Source organism: Anabrus simplex, chromosome 3, assembly GCF_040414725.1.
Source record: "Anabrus simplex isolate iqAnaSimp1 chromosome 3, ASM4041472v1, whole genome shotgun sequence".
Classification (NCBI taxonomy): domain Eukaryota; kingdom Metazoa; phylum Arthropoda; class Insecta; order Orthoptera; family Tettigoniidae; genus Anabrus; species Anabrus simplex.
The window spans coordinates 452,565,186-452,586,292 of NC_090267.1; the positions used below are offsets into that span (position 1 = coordinate 452,565,186).

At 38.3% G+C, this 21,107-nt stretch overlaps 1 protein-coding gene across 1 annotated transcript in view; it reads right to left on the minus strand.

Moving 5' to 3' along the window:
• Positions 1–21,107, minus strand: part of LOC136866855 (dynein axonemal heavy chain 1-like) — a 197,192-nt gene that overhangs the window by 150,678 nt on the left and 25,407 nt on the right. The window contains exon 5 of the mRNA XM_068226866.1: positions 14,255–14,432. Within this exon, the coding sequence (XP_068082967.1) occupies positions 14,255–14,432 (178 nt within the window). The remainder of the gene's footprint in view (positions 1–14,254; positions 14,433–21,107) is intronic.

The following is a 21,107-nucleotide window of genomic DNA, read 5'->3' on the forward strand; positions in this document are numbered from 1 at the left end:
GTTCTGCATTCGCCACAGTGATCGCCAACGTCAGGGGGACCTGATACGGTACTACGAAGAAGAAGAAGATATTTACCAGATATTGTAATAGGAGTTGAATCATGGCTGAGAAATGATATAATGGATGCAGAAATTTTCTTACAGCACTGGAGTGTGTACCGTAGAGATAGGATAGGAATGGTGGGAGGGGGAGTATTCATTCTGGTGAAAGAAGATTTTGTAAGCTACGAAAAAGTTAAAGATGAGACACATGAAATTCTAGGTGCAAGGCGCATTTTTAAAGATAATAGGCAACTTGATATATTTGGAGTGTACACACCAGGAAAGGGTAGCACTTACGCGGATTCAGAATTATTTGATAGAATAGTCGGCTATGTGGGAAACGACATGGAAAGAAATGTGATCGTAGCGGGAGATCTGAATTTGCCAGATGTCAATTGGGAAGGAAATGCGAACGACAGGAAGCATGACCAACAAATGGCAAATAAGTTAATATGGGAAGTACAGCTGATTCAGAAAGTGATGGAACTAACCAGAGGGAAAAATATCCTGGATGTGGTGCTGATAAAACCAGATGAGCTCTATAGGGAAACTGAAGTAATAGAAGGTATTAGTGATCATGAAGCTGTTTTTGTCATAGTTAAAAATAAATGTGATACAAAGGAAGGTCTTAAAAGTAGTACTATTAAGCAGTACCATATGTCTGATAAAGCAGGCATGAGGCAGTTTCTAAAAAGTAACTATGATCGGTGGAAAATGGTAAATAAAAATGTAAACAGACTCTGGGATGGGTTTAAAGAAATTGTTAAGGAATGAGAAAATAGGTTTGTACCTTTAAGGGTGGTAAGGAATGGTAAAGACCCACCTTATTATAATAGAGGAGTAAAGAGACTAAAAAGGAGGTGCAGGCTGGAAAGAAATAGAGTTAGAAATGGCTGTGGAAGTAAGGATAAAATGAAGGAACTTACTAGAAAATTGAATCTAGCAAAGAAGGCAGCTAAGGATAACATGATGGGAAGCATAATTGGCAGTCATACAAATTTTAGTGAAAAATGGTAGGGTATGTATAGGTATTTTAAGGCAGAAACAGTTTCCAAGAAGGACATTCCAGGAATAATTAATGAACAAGGGGAGTGTGTATGTGAGGATCCTCAAAAGGCAGAAGTATTCAGTCAGCAGTATGTAAAGATTGTTGGTTAAAAGGATAATGTTGAGACAGAGGAGGAGACTAAGGCCAAAGAATTATTAAAATTTACATATGATAACAATGACATTTACAATAAGATACAAAAGTTGAAAACTAGAAAAGCGGCTGGAATTGATCAGATTTCTGGGGATATACTAAAGACAATGGGTTGGGATATAGTACCATATCTGAAGTACTCATTTGAATATTGTTTGGTCAGAGGAGCAATACCAGATGAATGGAGAGTTGTTATAGTAAGCCCTGTGTATAAAGGAAAGGGTGATAGACATAAAGCTGAAAATTACAGCCAGTAAGTTTGACGTGCATTGTATGTAAGCATTGGGAAGGCATTCTTTCTGATTATATTAGACATGTTTGTGAAATTAATAACTGGTTCGATATAAGGCAGTTCAGTTTTAGGAAAGGTTATTCCACTGAAACTCAACTTGTAGGATTCCAGCAAGATATAGCAGATATCTTGGATTCTGGAGTTCAAATGGACTATATTGCGATTGACCTGTCTAAAGCATTTGATAGGGTGGATCATGGGAGACTACTGGCAAAAATGAGTGCAACTGGACTAGACAAAAGAGTGACTGAATGGGTTGGTATATTTCTAGAAAACAGATCTCAGAGAATTAGAGTAGGTGAAGCTTTATCTGACCCTGTAATAATTAAGAGGGGAATTAAGAGGGGATATGAGTAAAGGAGTGGAATCAGAGGTAAGGCTGTTTGTGGATGTGTTATTCTCTATAGAGTGATAAATAAGTTACAAGATTGTGAGCAACTGCAGCGTGACCTCGAAAATGTTGTGAGATGGACAGCAGGCAATGGTATGTTGATAAACAGGGTTAAAAGTCAGGTTGTGAGTTTCACAAATAAGAAGAGTCCTCTCAGTTTTAATTACTGCATTGACAGGGTGAAAGTTACTTTTGGGGATCATTGTAAGTATCTAGGTGTTAATATAAGGAAAGATCTTCATTGGGGTAATCACATAAATGGGATTGTAAATAAAGGGTACAGATCTCTGCACATGGTTATGTGGGTGTTTAGGGGTTGTAGTAAGGATGTAAAGGAGAGGGCATATAAGGCTCTTGTAAGACCCCAACTAGAGTATTGTTCCAGTGCATGGGACCCTCAACAGGATTACCTGATTCAAGAACTGGAAAAAATCCAAAGAAAAGCAGCTCGATTTGTTCTGGGTGATTTCTGACAAAAGAGTAGCGTTACAAAAATGTTGCAAAGTTTGGGTTGGGAAGAATTGAGAGAAAGAAGAAGAGCTGCTCGACTAAGTGGTATGTTGATATAGATGTTGATTCCCATAGGGAATATGAAATATTTGTCCTGAATGAGTAAATTTATAATACCAATATAATGGTCCATAGTCCGGCTCCATGGCTAAATGGTTAGCGTGCTGGCCTTTGGCCACAGGAGTCCCGGGTTCGATTCCCGGTGGGGTCGGGAATTTTAACCATAATTGGTTAATTTCGCTGACACCGTGGCTGGGTATATGTGTTGTCTTCATCATCATTTCATTATCATCACAATGCGCAGGTCACCTACGGGCGTCTAATCAAAAGACCTGCATCTGGAGAGCCAAACTTGTCCTCAGACACTCCCGGCACTAAAAACCATACGCCATTTCAATGGTCCATTACTGGACATTATAAATTTTCCAGCTAACTCATTCTTGGTTGCCTGCGTTTCGCCCTCGTATGCTAAGTTGGGCTCATCAGTTGGTACTTAGCACACCTACCAAGACGCAAGGCTAGTGCATACCGTGGAGGCCACTGCATAGGCTACTTGAAGCCACCAGCAGTGCCAGTGCTCTATGGGAGACTATGTCTCACTTCAAAGAATTGATGCCTGCCTGGCCATCAGATGATATAGATGTTGATTCCCATAGGGAACATGAAATATCTGTCCTGAATGAGTAAATTTATAATACCATTATATTGGTATTGTAAGTGGTATGTTCCAAGCTGTCAGCAGATAGATGGCCGGAAATGACATCAGTAGACGAATAAGTTTGAGTGGTGTTTATAAAAGTAGGAAAGATTACAATATGAAGGTAAAGTTGGAATTCAAGAGGACAAACTGGGGCAAATATTCATTTATAGGAAGGGGAGTTACGGATTGGAATAACTTACCAAGGGAGACGTTCAATAAATTTCCAATTTCTTTGAAATCATTTAGGAAAAGGCTAGGAAAACAACAGATAGGGAATCTAGCACCTGGGTGACTGCCCTAAATGCATTGATTGATTGATTGATTGATTGATTGATTGATTGATTGATTGATTGATCGATCGACAGGTGGATCGATCGATTGATTGATTGATTGATTGATTGATTGATTGATTGATTGATTGATTGATTGATTGATTGATTGATTGATTGATTGATTGATTGATTGATTGATTGATTGATTGATTGATTGATTGATTGATTGATTGATTGATTGATTGATTGATTGATTGATTGATTGATTGATTGATTGATTGATTGATTGATTGATTGATTGGTTGATTGATTGATTGATTGATTGATTGATTGATTGATTGATTGATTGATTGATTGATTGATTGATTGATTGATTGATTGATTGATTGATTGATTGATTGATTGATTGATTGATTGATTGATTGATTGATTGATTGATTGATTGATTGATTGATTGATTGATTGATTGATTGATTGATTGATTGATTGATTGATTGATTGATTGATTGATTGATTGATTGATTGATTGATTGATTGATTGATTGATTGATTGATTGATTGATTGATTGATTGATTGATTGATTGATTGATTGATTGATTGATTGATTGATTGATTGATTGATTGATTGATTGATTGATTGATTGATTGATTGATTGATTGATTGATTGATTGATTGATTGATTGATTGATTGATTGATTGATTGATTGATTGATTGATTGATTGATTGATTGATTGATTGATTGATTGATTGATTGATTGATTGATTGATTGATTGATTGATTGATTGATATGTACTTGTCTATTAATGTTTTAATTATCAATATATTGTCTGTAGTTCTCATTCTTTTCCTGAATCCTGATTGGTACACTGAGAGTATGGAGTAATCTTCTGCCCATTTCATAATTCTTTTACCTAAAATACCGGTGTAGATCTTACTGAGTGAATCCAACAAGGTAATACCCCTATAGTTGTTCATGTTCGATCTTTCCCCCTTTCTTTTATATATCGGGCAAATAACTCCTTCCTGCCAACATCTGGGAATTTTTCTGCCATCAAAGATTTTGTTAAATACTTTAGTTATTATTTCTAGCATCTGGCTATTATTTCCTATCTCTTTCCAAAATTCATACGTAATTCCATTGGCAGCACCTGCCTTCCCACCCTTCCCCTTTTTCAATGTATCTAGTACCTCATCCGTGGTTATTATATCGTCTAGTACAGGCAGAGTAAACCACTCCTCATTGGATATGCTTACTTGATCACAGCTTTTAATAATCTTTACGTATTGTGCTAATTCTTTTCCATAATTTTTAGTTTCATTTTCTTTACAGTACTTAAGTAATAATTTTGCCTCTTTGTCCTTCAAGTTCCTTTTTCTATCGCTTATTAAATCTTTGTATTCCTTACTCTTTTTACAAAAATCTGCTCGTAAATCCTGAGATCCCTCATTTCTGTACATTTTCAAGGCCTTGATCACTTGATTTTTCTTTTCTTTACACTCCTCAGGGAGGAGTTGGAAAGTTTGAGGGAGATAATTAGGATTCTCACAGAAGACAGGAAGGAAGATAGGACTCCCTCAAACAATGTACAGATTACAGTAGGTGTACAAGAGGGAGGGGAAGGAAAGTGGGGAGTTGTAGAAGACAGGTGGTCTAATGTTCTAAGGGGAAGGAGATTGCAGGCTAAGGGCTCTATTCAGGATCAGAATTCAGGACAGGTGTCTGTGTGAAATCGGTACAAGTCACTCCAGGTAGAATAACAGAGGGAAGATGAGGGACAGGGAACTGTTGGTGAGATATGTGGAAGTAGGAGGAAGGGAAAAGGTAGGAAAGGGAAATGTAGAGTAGAGGAGAGGAAAAGACAGGTGGAACAGGGTCATGGGAAGGAGAAAAGGGAGGAGGAAGTAGCTTCTGCAGCTATCAGGAAAGACAGGGCTGACCAGGAGGGGAGGGGATCAAAAGAGGTGGGTAGGGTTGAGGCTCTGGTCATGGGGGATTCCATCGTTAGACACGTGGGGAAAGTGTGTGGAGGAAAGGGAACCAGGGTAGAATGTTATCCAGGTATTAGGTTGAGGCAGATGTTGAGGAAAGTAGAAGAGAGGGAGGAGGGGAAGGAGAAGGTGGTAGTGTTTCACGTTGGTACCAACAACGTAAGGCAAGCTGATATAAGTACCAACATAGTTGGAGATGTGTGGGATCTGGTGAATGCAGCAAGGGTGAAGTTTAAGAAAGCGGAGATTGTTATTAGTGGAATACTGTGTAGGAGGGATACTGACTGGAGGGTGATTGGGGATTTAAATGAGACTATGGAGTGGGTATGTGGGAAACTGGGAGTGAAATTTCTAGATCCTAATGGGTGGGTAGGAGATAGGGATCTGCGCTCAGATGGCCTTCATTTAAACCGCAGTGGTACGTATAGGTTAGGAAATTTGTTTGGAAGGATAATAGGGAGGTACATTCAGGGAAACGGGATGGCCTAGGGAGCGGTGATAAGGGAACAGGGAACTGGAAATCAAGTAGGGATGACATAAAATTGTTAGTGTTGAACTGTAGAAGTATTGTAAAGAAAGGAATAGAATTAAGTAATTTAATAGATATATATTTACCAGATATTGTAATAGGAGTTGAATCATGGCTGAGAAATGATATAATGGATGCAGAAATTTTCTCACGGCACTGGAGTGTGTCACTAAATTTTACACTATTGAGAATCTTCCACCGTTTTGATACTTTATTTTGCCTTTTGGCAAATTTTTTATTTATATGTTAACAGTACATGTTTCGTTCCTTGTTTAGGAACATCCTCAGCTGTTATACCATTACTTCACCAGACGCAAAGCAGCATCAAACGTCCCTCCAGGGTCACAGTAGAATCGGAATTCAGCTATAGCAAGAAATTTGAAACGAGGCTCCCTTCACATTAATAGATCAGCAATCAGCTCCAATAGTTTCCACATTAGACTCAGTCAAAAGCACTATAAGCAAGCACACAACATACAACAACTTACCTGGAAGGAAAGGAAGAAAAACTTTCAACAATTCGAACAATGTTATGAAGTCAAACATTTTTTAAAGAATTTTAATTGCATAGAGACTTTTTATGTAACAAAGTGAAAAATTTTTTGAACAACTATTCTAAATGAATATACATGGTTTTAAGTCAATCAACCATGTAATCATCTGCTCTCATACCAGTAACACACTAACCCCACACTGTTTTCAATATCATCCATCTTAATTCGTATTTAGTTTTTAAGTGAATCAATGTATTTGTAAATCTATGTATTTTAAAATCTTAACCATTCATCTAAGCCACTATAACAGCTGAGGATGTTCCTAAACAAAAAACTAAACATGTACTGTTAACATATAAATAAAAAATTTGCCAAAAGGCAAAATAAAGTATCAAAACGGTGGAAGATTCTCAATAGTGTAAAATTTAGTGATTAAATTTTGATACGGAAAATGAAGCTGATTACTTGCAAAACTGGAGTGTGTATCGTAGAGACAGGATAAGAATGGTGGGAGGGGGAGTGTTCATTCTGATGAAAGAAGAATTTGTAAGCTACGAAAAAGATGAGACACATGAAATTCTAGGTGTCAGGCTCATTTCTAAAGATAATAGGCAACTTGATATATTTGGAGTGTACAGATCGGGAAAGGGTAGCACTGACGCAGATTCGGAATTATCTGATAGGATAGTCAGCTATGTGGGAAACGACATGGAAAGAAATGTGATTGTAGCGGGAGATCTGAATTTGCCAGATGTCAATTGGGAAGGAAATGCGAACGACAGGAAGCATGACCAACAAATGGCAAATAAGTTAATATGGCAAGGACAGCTGATACAGAAAGTGATGGAACTAACCAGAGGGAAAAATATCCTGGATGTGGGGCTGATAAAACGAGATGAGCTCTATAGGGAAACTGAAGTAATAGATGGTATTAGTGATCATGAAGCTGTTTTTGTGGTAGTTAAAAATAAATGCGATAGAAAGGAAGGTCTTAAAAGTAGGACTATTAAGCAGTACCATATGTCTGATAAAGCAGGAATGAGGCAGTTTCTAAAAAGTAACTATGATCGGTGGAAAACGGTAAATAAAAATGTAAACAGACTCTGGGATGGGTTTAAAGAAATTGTTGAGGAATGCGAAAGCAGGTTTGTACCCTTAAGTGTGGTAAGGAATGGTAAAGACCCACCTTATTATAATAGAGAAATAAAGACACTAAGAAAGAGGTGCAGACTGGAAAGAAATAGAGTTAGAAATGGCTGTGGAAGTAAGGAGAAATTGAAGAAACTTACTAGAAAATTGAATCTAGCAAAGAAGGCAGCTAAGGATAACATGATGGCAAGCATAATTGGCAGTCATACAAATTTTAGTGAAAAATGGAAGGGTATGTATAGGTATTTTAAGGCAGAAACAGGTTCCAAGAGGGACATTCCAGGAATAATTAATGAACAAGGAGAGTGTGTATGTGAGGATCTATAAAGGCAGAAGTATTCAGTCAGCAGTATGTAAAGATTGTTGGTTACAAGGTTAATGTCGAGATAGAGGAGGAGACTAAGGCCAAAGAAGTAATAAAATTTACATATGATAACAATGACATTTACAGTAAGATACAAAAGTTGAAAACTAGAAAAGCGGCTGGAATTGATCAGATTTCTGGGGATATACTAAAGACAATGGGTTGGAATATAGTACCATATCTGAAGTACTTATTTGATTATTGTTTGGTCAGAGGAGCTATACCAGATGAATGGAGAGTTGCTATTGTAGCACCTGTGTATAAAGGAAAGGGTGATAGAGATAAAGCTGAAAATTACAGGCCAGTAAGTTTGACATGCATTGTATGTAAGCTTTGGGAATGCATTCTTTCTGATTATATTAGACATGTTTGTGAAATTAATAACTGGTTCGATATAAGGCAGTTCGGTTTTAGGAAAGGTTATTCCACTGAAACTCAACTTGTAGGATTCCAGCAAGATATAGCAGATATCTTGGATTCTGGAGGTCAAATGGACTGTATCGCGATTGACCTGTCTAAAGCATTTGATAGGGTGGATCATGAGAGACTACTGGCAAAAATGAGTGCAATTGGACTAGACAAAAGAGTGATCAAATGGGTTGCTATATTTCTAGAAAATAGATCTCAGAGAATTAGAGTAGGTGAAGCTTTATCTGACCCTGTAATAATTAAGAGGGGAATTCCTCAAGGCAGTATTATCGGACCTTTATGTTTTCTTATATATTTAAATGATATATGTAAAGGAGTGGAATCGGAGGTAAGGCTTTTTGCGGATGATGTTATTCTCTACAGAGTGATAAATAAGTTACAAGATTGTGAGCAACTGCAACGTGACCTCGAAAATGTTGTGAGATGGACAGCAGGCAATGGTATGTTGATAAACGGGGTTAAAAGTCAGGTTGTGAGTTTCACAAATAGGAAAAGTCCTCTCAGTTTTAATTACTGCGTTGATGGGGTGAAAGTTCCTTTTGGGGATCATTGTAGGTATCTGGGTGTTAATATACAGAAAGATCTTCATTGGGGTAATCACATAAATGGGATTGTAAATAAAGGGTACAGATCTCTGCACATGGTTATGTGGGTGTTTAGGGGTTGTAGTAAGGATGTAAAGGAGAGGGCATATAAGTCTCTGGTAAGACCCCAACTAGAGTATGATTCCAGTGTATGGGACCCTCACCAGGATTACCCGATTCAAGAACTGGAAAAAATCCAAAGAAAAGCAGCTTGATTTGTTCTGGGTGATTTCCGACAAAAGAGTAGTGTTACAAAAATGTTGCAAAGTTTGGATTGGGAAGAATTGAGAGAAAGAAGAAGAGCTGCTTGACTAAATGGTATGTTCCGAGCTGTCAGCAGAGAGATGGCCTGGAATGACATTAGTAGACGAATAAGTTTGAGTGGCGTTTATAAAAGTAGGAAAGATCACAATATGAAGATAAAGTTGGAATTCAAGAGGACAAACTGGGGAAAATATTCATTTATAGGAAGGGGAGTTAGGGATTGGAATAACTTACCAAGGGCGACGTTCAATAAATTTCCAATTTCTTTGAAATCATTTAGGAAAAGGTTAGGAAAGCAACAGATAGGGAATCTGCCACCTGGGCGACTGCCCTAAATGCAGATCAGTATTCATTCATTCATTCATCATACATTTAGTTTATATTGCCTTCTCTTACTCACAACCATTTTTTTACCAGCTACTTCTATTGATCTTTCAAGCATTCTTATTGCTTCATCTATGTTATTATCCTCTATCATATACTCCATACCTATCTTCCAAATTTCAGAGGTTTTACCCCTATAGTAGTCCCTAAAGTCTTCTCTCTTTTCCTTGCTCCACCTCTATCTTACTAATTTTCTCTGTTTGTAGTTGAAATATTGTTTACCTTCTTGTCTATCTTCATTTCTCAGTAATTAAATAGCAACTGGGAAATGATGAGATGCTGTCCAATATTTTACCTGAATTTCCTTAATAAAAGTTAAAGCCTCTTTAGATGCCAACACCAAGTCTATAACACTCCCTCCTGCTGCAATTATGTATGTTAGGTTCCCTGATTCCTCTATCGCACCTATTTCCAGTAATTTCTCTCCATTTTTGTTACAGTCTTTGTCTTTGCTTCTTCTTCTTTCTATTAATATTTCATCAGTTTCTTTATCGTACAATGGATTATTTAAGCCAACCCTTGCGTTAAAATCACCCATTATAATTATTTCCGCTTCTTCATTTGCTAATTTGATCTGATTTACTACATCAACAAGCTCTTCAAAGAAGTTTTTCTTCTCAAATGGAGACCCTGAGGGATGACTGTAACCAAAACCAATAAAAATTTATCTCCCACTCTGGTTTCCTTTTTTAACTTTTACCCAAATCATTTCCTCACATCCCGATTCCCATATCTCTACCTGCTTGCATATTTCGTCTTTTATGATCACTGTTATCCCTCCCGGGTAACGCCCTTTCAGAGTCCTTTTGTATTTCATTTTACTCCAGACCTTAAATCCTAGTATTTTCACATTTTTGCTAGGCGACAACCAAGTTTGTACTATCCCAATAATCTCACTATCTCTCATTAGATCTATAAATTCATCATTTCCCAGTTTGCTTAATATACCCTCGATATTTATTAATCCCACTATCCAGTCTAGTTATTTGTTCATGGGCATATCTGATGTCGCCAAGGCCTTACTTCTCGTCATTCGTGCTTTTTCTATCTGTATAATGGATCCACTTGGGGAGCTAACTATTTCCTCCTCTGACCCCCTAGCTTCCTCAGACCTTGTCAACCCTTTCTTTGCCCATATGTCTTTCAAATTTAATGCTGACTTATGTTTCTTTTCTTCTTTTCTCCCTGTGATGTCTTGCCTCATATGGATCACCTCTTCTTCTTGGGTTGATCTCCTGAGTTGGTGAAGCCTGGTTTCTGTCGCTGCGTCATCCAGTTCTTCGTCCTTGCTTTGTTGGTTGCCGCACACACCTGTTGACTCAGATTTATTGCTGTCACTCACTAGACTGCTGGTCTTCCTCATAGCTGATGCATCAGGGCAATGTCCCAGCTCGCGGAGCTGACTAACAGTCCAAATCCTCCTCCACGAATCAGCCGCTATTATAAGTCTGTTTCCATGGATAAATGCTTTTAGGCCCGAGTGCTGCGCTTTTCCCTGATGAAAACACAGTGTTCGCACATTTTCCATTTCTTCTTGGTCCAAATCTTTCTTGATCCATATTTTCATGCCTTTCAAGTTTTTCGTGTTTTCCAAAAATTTTCGAGCCTTCAAACTAGATACCATACATACTTTTACTGGTCTTTTCCCCAAATTCCTTCCTAATCTAAAGACGCTATCGATATCACTCTCATTGCACTCGACCTTCAAACTCTCCCTGATTAGGGAAAGTATTCTATCTAACATATCATTAAAGTTCTCTCTTTTTGTTTCTGCCAACCCGTAGATTATTATGTTTCTCTTCCTATCTTCCTTCGATCATGTCTTATCCTTTTCTTTGAGGTTCCTTAACCTTTCTTCTAGCTCCAGTACTTTCATCCTCATTCCATCTATTTCGTTTTTATTCTGTAATACGCTCTCTTTAATATCCTTGAGTTCTGATTGTATGAATGACTTTAAATCCTTGAATTCATTTTTTTGTTCCACTAACATTTCCTTGGTCTTCTCTGCTTGGCATTCTTGCATGGCCTCCTTGATCTTCTCAATATCTTCCCATGACAGTGCAGGGCCAGGATTTATCTCCTCTCCACCGATCACTAGTAGCACCATCACCACCACAAATGAAACTACTGTTTGTGTAATGTTGAGACCGTTTTTCACCATTTGTGATGATTTCACTTTCCATCTGCCCTGCCATCTGCCTACAGCACACCTGTATTGATCGATTGAAACTCCCATGTTAGCACGCTCCTATACTTTCCACACGTTCAGCACTACGTCCGTTCACCTCGCAAGCTGAATTGCAACTGTAATATTTATACTTAACTTGTGTATTCGACAGACTGAAAAGATTTTAAGTTACATTTTACTGAGGCAACAATGGAAAGTATGGCTTCCTTAACAAATTAATCAAGTAATAGCAAGGACTAAAATATGATCAGTGAAGAATTCAATAAGCCAACTTCCTCTTTCATTCCTTTATCCCATTCCAAATGCTCCTACGACATTACCTTCTCTTCCTTGACCTACCACTGCATTCCACTCTTCCATCAAAATTAGGTTCTCATCTCCTTTTACATATTGAATTAAATCTTCTATCTCTTCATACATTCTTTTGATTTCTTCATCATATGCTGAACTAGTAGGCATATACAGTGCACTGTTGTGTTGGGCATTGGCTTTGTGTCTATCTTGGCAACAATAACTTTCACTATGCTGGTCACAGTAGCTTAACTGCTGCCCTATTTTCTTCTCCATGTCCGACTCGTTGGCTGAACGGTCAGCGTACTGGCCTTCGGTTCAGAGGGTCCCGAGTTCGATTCCCGGCCAGGTCGGGGATTTTAACCTTAATTGGTTAATTCCGATGGCACAGGGGCTGTGTGTATGTGTTGTCTTCATAATCATTTCATCCTCATCACGACGTGCAGGTCGCCTACCGGCATCAAATAGAAAGACCTGTACCTGGCGAGCCGAACCCGTCCTGCGATATCCCAGCACTAAAAGCCATACGACATTTCATTTCATTTTCTTCTCCATTATTAAACCAAGTCCTGCATTTATGTCGGATTTTGTGTTGATAATTCTGTACTTGCCTGACCAAAATTCCTGCTCTTCCTGCCAATATACTTATATCAACTACATCTAATTTTAGTCTATCCATTTCCCTTTCCAGATTCTCTAACCTACCACAATGATTCAAATAACATTCCATGCTCTAACTCGCAGAATTTCAGTATTCATCTTCCTTTTGATTGCCCCCTCATGTGTATTCTACCCCTGTCCCCGAGATCTCATGGGAGACTATTTTACCTCCGGAGTATTTTACCCATTCATTCATACAGAGAGAGCTTCATGTCCTTGGGAGTTAGTTATGGCTGTAGTTTCTCACTGCTTTCAGCTGTGTAGCAGAATCAACACAGCTAAGCCTTGTTAAACATTATTACAAGGCCATATCAGTCAATCATCCAGACTGCTGCCCTTGCAATTTCTGAAAGGCTGCTACTCTCCTTTTGATGAATCATTCATTAGTCTGGTCTCTTGACAGATACCCGTTCGATATGGTTGCACCTACGGTTTGGCTATCTACTTCATTGGAACACATAAGCCTCCCCACTGCAGCAAGGTCACGTGTTTCACATGGGAGGCATTTTGTAATACGGGAGCAAAATAAGCCTTTTGTAATGGTTTCTCGACTTGACAGAGTACCTCCTAATTGGTGACATGGGCTACCCATAAGATGTGAAACATTCTACAGTACATCTGTATTTCAAATGCCTATGATTGATTCACTGATTTAGTGTCCATCCTTCAACCGTGACATCCGATTCAAAACTTGTTGGCATTTTGTATAGTGTGATGTGTTACAAGCACTTCTTTACCATGTCAAAGTATCACCAACCATTGTTAAGGAGATGGAACTATAAGAAGACAGAACAAGAAGGACAAGATGCTCATACGCCACAAGATTTTCTCTCAGAGAACAATTTTGAAAATTACTTATAACTTAAATATGTCTTACGTGCACAACTATCAAATGAAGCAACTGAATACAAATGGCCTACAGTAAGTGATAAGCTTGCCCAACATGGTTAGAGAACAGCTGGCATGCAAGGTAACACACTGGTGGTCTCGAACAGTCCAATGACAGCCGGCAACATGTTTACCAACAACCTTCCCTTCTGGAAGTGAGATACGATAATCTAAGAAATGATTTCTCAATGGTTGTTTTGATAATCCCTTAGAAGTATTCGAGTGTCCTGTATTGTGCTACGATCTTTCAATAGTATTCTTCCTACATCCACAACTATGAGTCCAGCCTCCTACATTCAAACAATAATTTCCTTCAATAGTTTGCCAGTCATTGGAATATGAAAATCATAAAGTACTGTATAGGCTGCTTCCATGCAGACTGAAGTGATCTAATTTTAGCCCCAAGCCTGGTCAGTACACTTTCTAAGCATATTTTCTCTTCCATCTTGAAATGATGATGATGATGATGATGATGATGATGATGATGATGATGATGATGAATCATTTGTTGGCACCCTTAAGGTGTGTACAGGCCTTGCCAGCCAGCACATTTTTATACCCTTCATCACATGGCCTAAGATTAGATTCAGTAGATAAGATTATTTAGAGAGATACTACAGAATACTTACTTTTGCAACTCCATCCATACTTCAAGCACTTTCTTCGTTAGATGAAGTCGTGTTTCCCAATCTGAAATCTCAGTCTCAAGAGCAGCTTTAAATGGACTAAAAGATATTTGCTGTGTTATCGAAATATGATCATCAAGCATCGAGGTAACTTCATCAGCTATTTTCATTATATATGTCCCTGCAAATAATTAATTATATACACAATCATGTCAGAAGCATTACTCTAATTACAGGCTATTATAAATTAAATTAGTACACATATGTACAATATAATAAAAGTTAACAATCCATTTTAAATTGTCCCTTCATACAGTATGTAGAGGAATACACTATGCACTCAAGCAAGTGAGATGTTGTCTGCTTGGCTCCACAACCACACATCACAGACTAGACATGCTAACCCCATCTTTGGAGGTTGCCTCTCCACCTCATAATACTCTAATATTACCTGTTGAGCAACTTATCAATTAGAGCTCGACGGGTGTTTCTGCTAGTGCTTCTGTTGACTCGAAGAAACTTTCTCTCCATTTTAGTCACAGCCATTCAAGCTTTCTGCCATCATCTTCTGTTGAACGCCACGAGGTGTGATCCAGCAAGGCAATATAGCTTCTCCAGATGTCTAGACCATAGATAGAGCCCTGCACGGATATACAAAATATTATCTGCATCCGCTCCGCATCTGCACTTCCTTCATCCGCCCCTGCATCCGCGAATGATTATCTGCATCCGCAAAATGGTTATCCGCGGATACTTTAAATACTTAACTACAGTATATACACCCAAGGTATTGAAATGAATAGGTCTGTTAACACAATATAACAGGCCTGACACCTGACACCAGAACCCCTACAGTCACAGGTTTATGGGGGATTTTCTCTTGCGACAACTACCGACATTTGTTCCTTCCTTCCACTAATTGCACGCAGGGTCCAGTTAGGCTTAGGTCAGATTTACGGCTTTATGGTTTCAAGGCTCTTTATATATCACCATTCTCCCATACCAATATCAAGGGTCGCTAAACCACAAGCAAAAACAAGAGTATACCTGAGTGAAAATCAATAAATGTCATTATTTAGAAATTATCTGCACTGCCGTACATTTAGTATCTGCCAAGACACTAACTTTGCGGATATCTGCGGATATCCGTAGACATCCTGTGATGATAATAATAATAATAATTATTATTAATAATAATTATTAATAATACACCTCAACCCCACACATTCAAAATTAGCACCTAAATGAACACCTCTATCAATCAAAAGTGGTTCCCAATTTTTAACTTAAATTGTGTAAATTATTATTATTATTATTATTATTATTATTATTATTATTATTATTATTATTATTATTATTATTATTATTATTATTATTATTATTATTATTATTATTATTATTATTATTGTTGTTGTACCAGGAGGTACACCTCAACCCCACACATTCAAAATTAGCACCTAAATGAACACCTCTATCAATCAAAAGTGGTTCCCAATTTTTAACTTAAATTGTGTAAGCTGGATCCGGTATCTCTGACGTAAAATAGGGGCTTGAAGCCCAAAATTTAAAAAGTTCTGAATCCTGGATTTTCCTAGTCTTGTTTCAAGATTGCTTTTGTACCTGATATATTGTTATATTCAATCAGTGAAAAATATTGTTAAAGAAATATATTTTAAAGTTTTAACTCAACTTTGATATTGTAGATAGACCCATTCACCCAGGCACCTTCTTTAACCTCTTTCTGCTCCACGGGTATCCCCGGAACAAGTGGTAGCAGAGCGTGGTTGAATGGGTCTCAATTAAGCTCTTTTTGATGACTAAACATAGAATCTGCACCGAACTCTAAGAATTTGCTTGGTCGCTGGAATTTTTTTTTTTTCTAAATTTGTAAAGTTCCTATCATCATGTCTGGCCCTTGCGAAGTCCTCTACCCCGGGTACTTGCGAAAGGAGGAATTGATTTATGAGTTGCTCATTAGAAATGTTCAGTCTGGAGGCACGGTTGTGGCAGATACCACCAAACTTAAAGAGTCATTAGAATTACCGATTTGTATCCCAACTTTGAGGGAAAAGGAAATTGATGAGGCTCTGTCCACTATCACCGACAACACCACCGAGCTAGCATCTGTACTTAGTTTTTTTTAAGTAAGTGATCCATATCCTAATCAACTTAAGAGAGTACAGGCTAGACTGTTCCATTTTTATAACAGGGTTAGTGACCTATTGTCTCTAAAATTAAAAGAAGATCATGCTAAAGAGGCTAGTAATCTTGTTGAACACCTTTCTAAAATGTCAAATAGAGTTGGTCAATTGTTAACTGGGGCAGCTGCTCTCAAAACTGACCAAGCCCCTGCGATAAACATTGTGAGGAGGATTCTTCCAAGGGTGTAGAAAGTAGAAAATCTGTGGCAACTCAACGAACTTCTGCAAAATTAGAAAACAAGTCTGATCATTGTACACCAATTCCACCGTTCTTTTTTTAACAATGCTGTGTCTGAAGCCTCTCAACCATCTAGGCCATCACCAATTATGCCACCCTGTTTTAGTAGTCTGCCCCATCCACTGGCTATGTTGCTTAGGGTAATTTCAAAATTTTCAGTAAATTCCACTAATGATGGCATTTCATTTCTTCGGTTTTTAGTTGAATTTCAGGATCACGCACCAGTGTTTTCCCTCTCTCACTCCCAAATTCTTCAAATCATGTACCCATATTCTGTAGGTGTCCTATCGGACAAGATAGTTAAAGCTATAGCTGATAAATCATCCATAGAAGACTTCCATGCTCACCTTCTGGCAAATTTCATTCCGGCTAGGGCAATGTCCTCTCTAATACAAAAGTTCTATTTTAGGGTACAACGTCTGGACGAAAATCTTGCGGATTACATCCAAGATATCAAATTTTATACCTGAGTGTTCGCTCTGCATTTTTCGGAAGACCAAATAGTGCAAATTATTGTTGAAGGTATCTCACCACCTTATAGATCTTATTTATGTTTTCAGTCTCATCCCCAAACCTTGGCAGAATTAGAGGCTATGGTTGTCTCAGCCATAGGAATGAGGTATGCCGACACCCTAAGAGTCGCTAAGGAGCCCCCTCCGTCTTCTAGTAATTTTCGGCCTCAACCTCGCCGAAAGTCACCACCCGCAAATGCTATGCTTGTGGGTCTACGGATCATCTGTGTAACAAGTGCCCAGTGATAAAATCGAGTGGGACAAAGAATGGAGCAGGATCATGCCAAGGATGTTTCAAATGTGGCGCTTTTACTCATCTAGCCAAGAATTGCCCTAATGCCAATAGCACCCCCTTCTGCTCAACTTCTGGTGCAACCTCCGTGAACTCTAATAATCAGAAGTGACTACTGTCATCGGCTGAGTCAGCAAGTTCAACTTCCTAAGGCTCAGCCCCCATTAAACCCATTGAAAGCTCCGATACGGGTAAAAATTCTTCTAACCTATCATTTGAAGGTCCTAAAGAATGCCTCAGGATTGTGGCGGAGACCCCCGCAATGGTACATTTTCTTAAAATTGAATTGAATAGTGAACCCGTTACCACTCTATTAGACTCTGAGAGTGTTTGTTCTATTATTTCGGCTGAATGGTATTCCAAATTAAAGTCTGTCTATAAGTTTCCTGATTATGGTTTGTCTTCCATCCAATATATTTTACCCTTGAATATTGGTAATTGGTTCATTTGGGAAGAATGTTTTATTGTCAGGGTGGAACAGTGCATTAAATTATCAGTCAGAACGGAGATTTTAACTCTATAGCATATCCGCTCGCCGGCGGCAGAAACAGGTTTTTCCCGACAAACATGCATCGGCCTTGGGTTTTTTGTGCTGTGTCCTAGACCCCTGCTGTGTGCCACGTGACTACGGATTTACCAGGCCAAGGGCGATCAATACTTTGTGAAGTTGTACGTCATGATATTTCACCAATAGAATTGGAAGATTAGCCCGATCGCAAGATTTCAACCAATAGTATACAACTTGCAGTACACCTACGTCTTAACGATATTAAATTTGCTTCTTTTTACATTTCTACTTGCTTCATTCAAGTACTCATCGTCATATTCTCAAAGTGCCTGTCTTATTTGGAGGCGATTGCACAACGTTGGCAACTATAACCATTTATCTGCTGTAATATGGCAATATTTCTGCTTCTGAGGAAATTTTAAATAGCAAAAATTATTTTAAACGTCGCAGTTCAGAATTCATTTATTTTACAAAATTGAGGAACTGTAAAGTACGTAAAACTTTGCCACCATAACGCATCGAGTGTGTGTTCAGAACTTTTACTAAAACCGACTTGTTAGTTTCAGCTTTTACCAGAAGACGGAAGATCGCAAGCAGTCCTGAAATATTCCCAAGGATGGAACCTCAACGTTATGAAGGAGTCTGTGATTGTTCCATATCTTCCTTTGCTGCTGCCATGAGTAACTAAAATGTGAGGCATCCTTCAGCCAAGGGGAGAATATAATTCGAGATGGAAGTCTGATCCAATTTCACTGATCATCTGCCAAGTCCAGAACCATGTCCATTACAGATAAGATTTTTAATTATATTTTTCTGTCGATCTTTTGTGATAATATTGTAGATGTAGTCCTTGCTTATTTATTGACAGTAATTTCTATTAGTCTTTGTAGTTAGAAATTTCATTCTTCTTTCATTGGTGTTGGTAGAATTTGAGATGGCCGGGCTGAGTGGCTCAGACGGTTAAGGCGCTGGCCTTCTAACCCCAACTTGGCAGGTTCGATCCTGGCTCAGTCCGGTAGTATTTGAAGGTGCTCAAATACGACAGCCCCGTGTCGGTAGATTTACTGGCACGTAAAAGAACTCCTGCGGGACTAAATTCCGGCACCTCGGCGTCTCCGAAGACCTTAAAAAGTAGTTAGTGGGACGTAAAACAAATAACATTATTATTATTAGAATTTGAGATGTGCGTGAGAGTGTATTTGGGACCTGTTATTTGTTATACTTGAGTGAGTGCTTCCTGACATGTTCTCACTGTCCCAGAATAAGCATAGAAGAGTGCTAAAATTATGTAACCCATGCGATAATAATTATTAATTTATTAAATAATTTGAAAATAATTTTGAATTATGTGAGACAGAATATCGACGTGTTCTATTAATTTAGGAGCTTCCCTTGATGATTTTGTGGTTTATCGTGATTCGAGATAAGATAGAGTCATCTATGATTTCATTAATTTGTAACCTACGATGACGCGATCGTGCGCGCGTAATAATAATAATAATAATAATAATAATAATAATAATAATAATAATAATAATAATAATAATAATAATAATTTGACATTATTACGGTCTAAAGGAATAATTTATGGTCATGAGTATAATTAATACTGTGATTGTGAGTGGTAAATGTGTGCTCATATTTGAGTAAGTGTAGGCCTGGAATACGGTCGTAACTTGTATGTTGCATTTTTGCATTTACTGTAATGTTGGATATTTGAGACTTGTAAATGGATCTTATGATAGGTTTTTATTTGTGTGTCCATTAAATGAGTCAATTAAGGAAGAAAGTATGTCTTCGAACATAATTTCTTCACGAGGAGCACATATTGATCGATATTTTGAGGTAATAGGAGAATAATAATAATAATGAAATCGTGACTCATAGACCGCATACGCGAATGTGCATTTATCCGATATTGTAGGCAATTTTATGGAATTATTAGTGATGATTTCTACTGTAAAATTCTCCTGGGACATCGTTGTGAATTCTATTTCATTAAGAAGTGATAACCCTGATACCATCGCATGCCAAATGATTGCAATGGTAGACCATATCTGATATCGTCATCGGAAAACTTCTCCAATTTCGAGTAATTATAAAAAAAATAAAAATCAAGGGCTAGGTTTCGTTAAAATCATTTGATAATATTGAAATGGACCTAAGCATGAATGTGAGATGGATGACTGGATAATGTTTTGTAAATATGTTTTGTCATGGTAACATTTCGTCATGAAATGTGTACGCTATCCGCGTAAAATTTCTTCGATTTCTTGCTGTTTTGTGGCGATCATATTTGACTCAATTATGAATCTCTAAGCGATTTTATGGTGAAATAAGATAGATTAGGATCTATTGCTTCGGAGGAAAATATCTAAGCAAGGATAACGTCAATGGATTAAGTTCATCATCATCATCATCATCATCTGTTTACCCTCCAGGTTCGGCTTTTCCCTCGGACTCAGCGAGGGATCCCACCTCTACCGCCCCAAGGGCAGTGTCCTGGAGCTTCAGACTCTCGGTCGGGGGATACAACTGGGGAGTATGACCAGTACCTCGCCCAGGCGGCCTCACCTGCTATGGTGAACAGGGGCCTTGTAGGGGGATGGGAAGATTGGAAGGGATAGGCAAGGATGAGGGAAGGAAGCGGCCGTGGCCTTAAGTTAGGTACCATCCCGGCATTCGCCCGGAGGTGAAGTGGGAAACCACGGAAAACCACTTCGAGGATGGCTGAGGTGGGAATCGAACCCACCTCTACTCAGTTGACCTCCCGAGGCTGAGTGGACCCCGTTCCAGCCCTCGTACCACTTTTCAAATTTCGTGGCAGAGCCGGGAATCGAACCCGGACCTCCGGGGGTGGCAGCTAATCACGCTAACCACTACACCACAGAGGCGGCTATGGATTAAGTTCACCGAATGTAAAAGAGTAGCCTTGCATATCGAGATTTTAAAGCATTTAATTGTGAGTTGTGCACAACATTGCGTTAGGTTACGCAAGATTAAAAATATAATGTGTTAAATGAAATCATTCAAACTATTTTAATTAAACAATTTAAAGTATAAATAATTAATTGGAAGAACATTTAATTAAAAGAAATGGTTATT